The sequence below is a fragment of the Dromiciops gliroides genome, chromosome 6 (assembly GCF_019393635.1).
Source record: "Dromiciops gliroides isolate mDroGli1 chromosome 6, mDroGli1.pri, whole genome shotgun sequence".
Taxonomy (NCBI): domain Eukaryota; kingdom Metazoa; phylum Chordata; class Mammalia; order Microbiotheria; family Microbiotheriidae; genus Dromiciops; species Dromiciops gliroides.
Genome location: NC_057866.1, coordinates 82,152,347 through 82,154,112, shown reverse-complemented (window position 1 = coordinate 82,154,112; position 1,766 = coordinate 82,152,347). Strand labels below are relative to the sequence as shown.

Sequence of the window (1,766 nt, the reverse complement as noted above, 5' to 3'; positions counted from 1 at the left end):
TCAATATCAGGTCCTCTTTTCCCCCAGGAAAAAAATGGTCTAAAATTTCTATACCCTGATACATTTGGCAGCTTACTTTGGCTCAGAAAGCCTACCTCTTAGAGCTGAATTGATACAAAAACATAAAGCTAACCTAACTCAGGAGAAAAATGTTAGCAACGTCAGAGTTTCCTGTAAGAAAGACGATATAGGGCCCAGAAAATATTAAGTGCCAACTGTATTCAAGGACACTTGCAAGATGAGAGCGATACAGAGTAAAACATAATTTGTCCTCAAGGGTTCATAGTTTAGGTAGGCAAACTGACAAGGTACTCTAACGAAAGGGTTAATATAAGTGTCCTTAGGCTGGGCCAATAAAATGCTGTAAGAAGGGGGAAATGGAGGTAAGAAGTGGGGAAATGCAAAAAAGCCAACAAAAAAAGAAGTGGGGCAATGGAAGTTAAACTCCTTTTAGAAAGTCAGCTTTAGGGAAGATGGCTGTAACGGCAAGCAGTCGGTTGCTGCTGGGTCAGGTTCGGACCCCAGCAGGGCAGTTGTTCTCCAGGTGCTTCTATAGCGAGGAGGGCTCGGGCCACCTGTGGAGGATGCAGACCTTCTTTGTCATGCTCCCCAGGGTGGCAGTCAGCATGCTGAATGCCTACTTGAAGTTGTGGGAGCATCATGAATGGCCCCACTTTGTCCCTTACCCGCTCCTCCACAGCCGGACCAAGACCTTCCCATGGGGAGATGGAAACCATACTCATGACCATCATATCAATCCTCTCCCAACTGGTTATAAGGAGGGAGCAAAGAAAACTTGGACCATACTAATCAAGCACTGGGGGTACACAGCTGCTGATAGACCATCCTTTTCTCTATAAGTGGTTCAGAAAATTATATGGGGCCTTAAGTTAACTTGCATCACACAGTGACAAATATGCTGACCTTTTATCATTTTGCTTGTGATTGGGAAGGCTTAAATAAATAATTCTTACATTAAAAAAAGAAAGTCAGCTTTAAACCAGAAGAATATATGCTTTAAACCATGGAGATGGCTATGATTTCAATGGGTAGAGATGGAAATGGAGAGGGAAGGAGAGAGAAGACATTGGAAGGAATTTCAGGTGGAAGGAACAACATGACGAAAGTACAGAGTTAAGAAAGTAGAGGCGCTTGCAAAGAGTGAATAATTAAGTTTAAAACACTGACTATATTTTGGGAATCAGTAGGAGATAATTCTATAAAGGAAGGTTGAAGGCAAATCAAAAGAATTCTTGGAAATCAAATCAATGTTTGGAGCTAATTTGATAGGCAAAGCAGAATCATTGAAGAGGCATATTTGTTGTTGTTCAGCGATTTCAGTTGTGTCTGATTCTTCATGACCTCATTTGGAGTTTTCTTGGCAGAGATACTAAAATGTTTTGCTATTTCCTTCTACAGCTCATTTTTGCAGATAGGGAACTGAGGCAAAAAGGGTTTGATGACTTACCCAGGGTCAGTATAGCTAGCAACTGAGGCTGGATCTGAACTCAGGAAGATTACTCTTCCTCACTCCAAACCTGCACTCTATCCACCACACCACCTAGCTGTCTTGAAGAGGCATGTTACCATAGTAGAAAACACTGGTCTTGGAGACCAGTAGACATCTTAAACTCAATATTTCTACAATAGAATTCATTATCTTTTCCCTTAAACCCTCCCCACCTCCTACCTTCTCTTTTACTATAGAGGGTAACACCATCCTCACAAGTTCCTCAGGCACCCACTACAGATTCTTCTCTATCTCT

General features: G+C 41.9%; 1 protein-coding gene across 1 annotated transcript; it reads left to right on the top strand.

The window, feature by feature from the left end:
* The first annotated feature begins 473 nt into the window (after positions 1-473).
* LOC122732019 (cytochrome c oxidase subunit 6A1, mitochondrial-like) lies at positions 474-860 on the top strand. The gene has a single exon (XM_043972222.1). The coding sequence runs from the start codon at positions 474-476 to the stop codon at positions 858-860; it is 387 nt and encodes a 128-aa protein (XP_043828157.1).
* Positions 861-1,766: the final 906 nt, after the last annotated feature.

Coding starts and splice junctions, on each gene's coding strand:
- LOC122732019 (XM_043972222.1), top strand. CDS start 474: ATGGCTGTAACGGCAAGCAGTCGGTTGCTGCTGGGTCAGGTTCGGACC.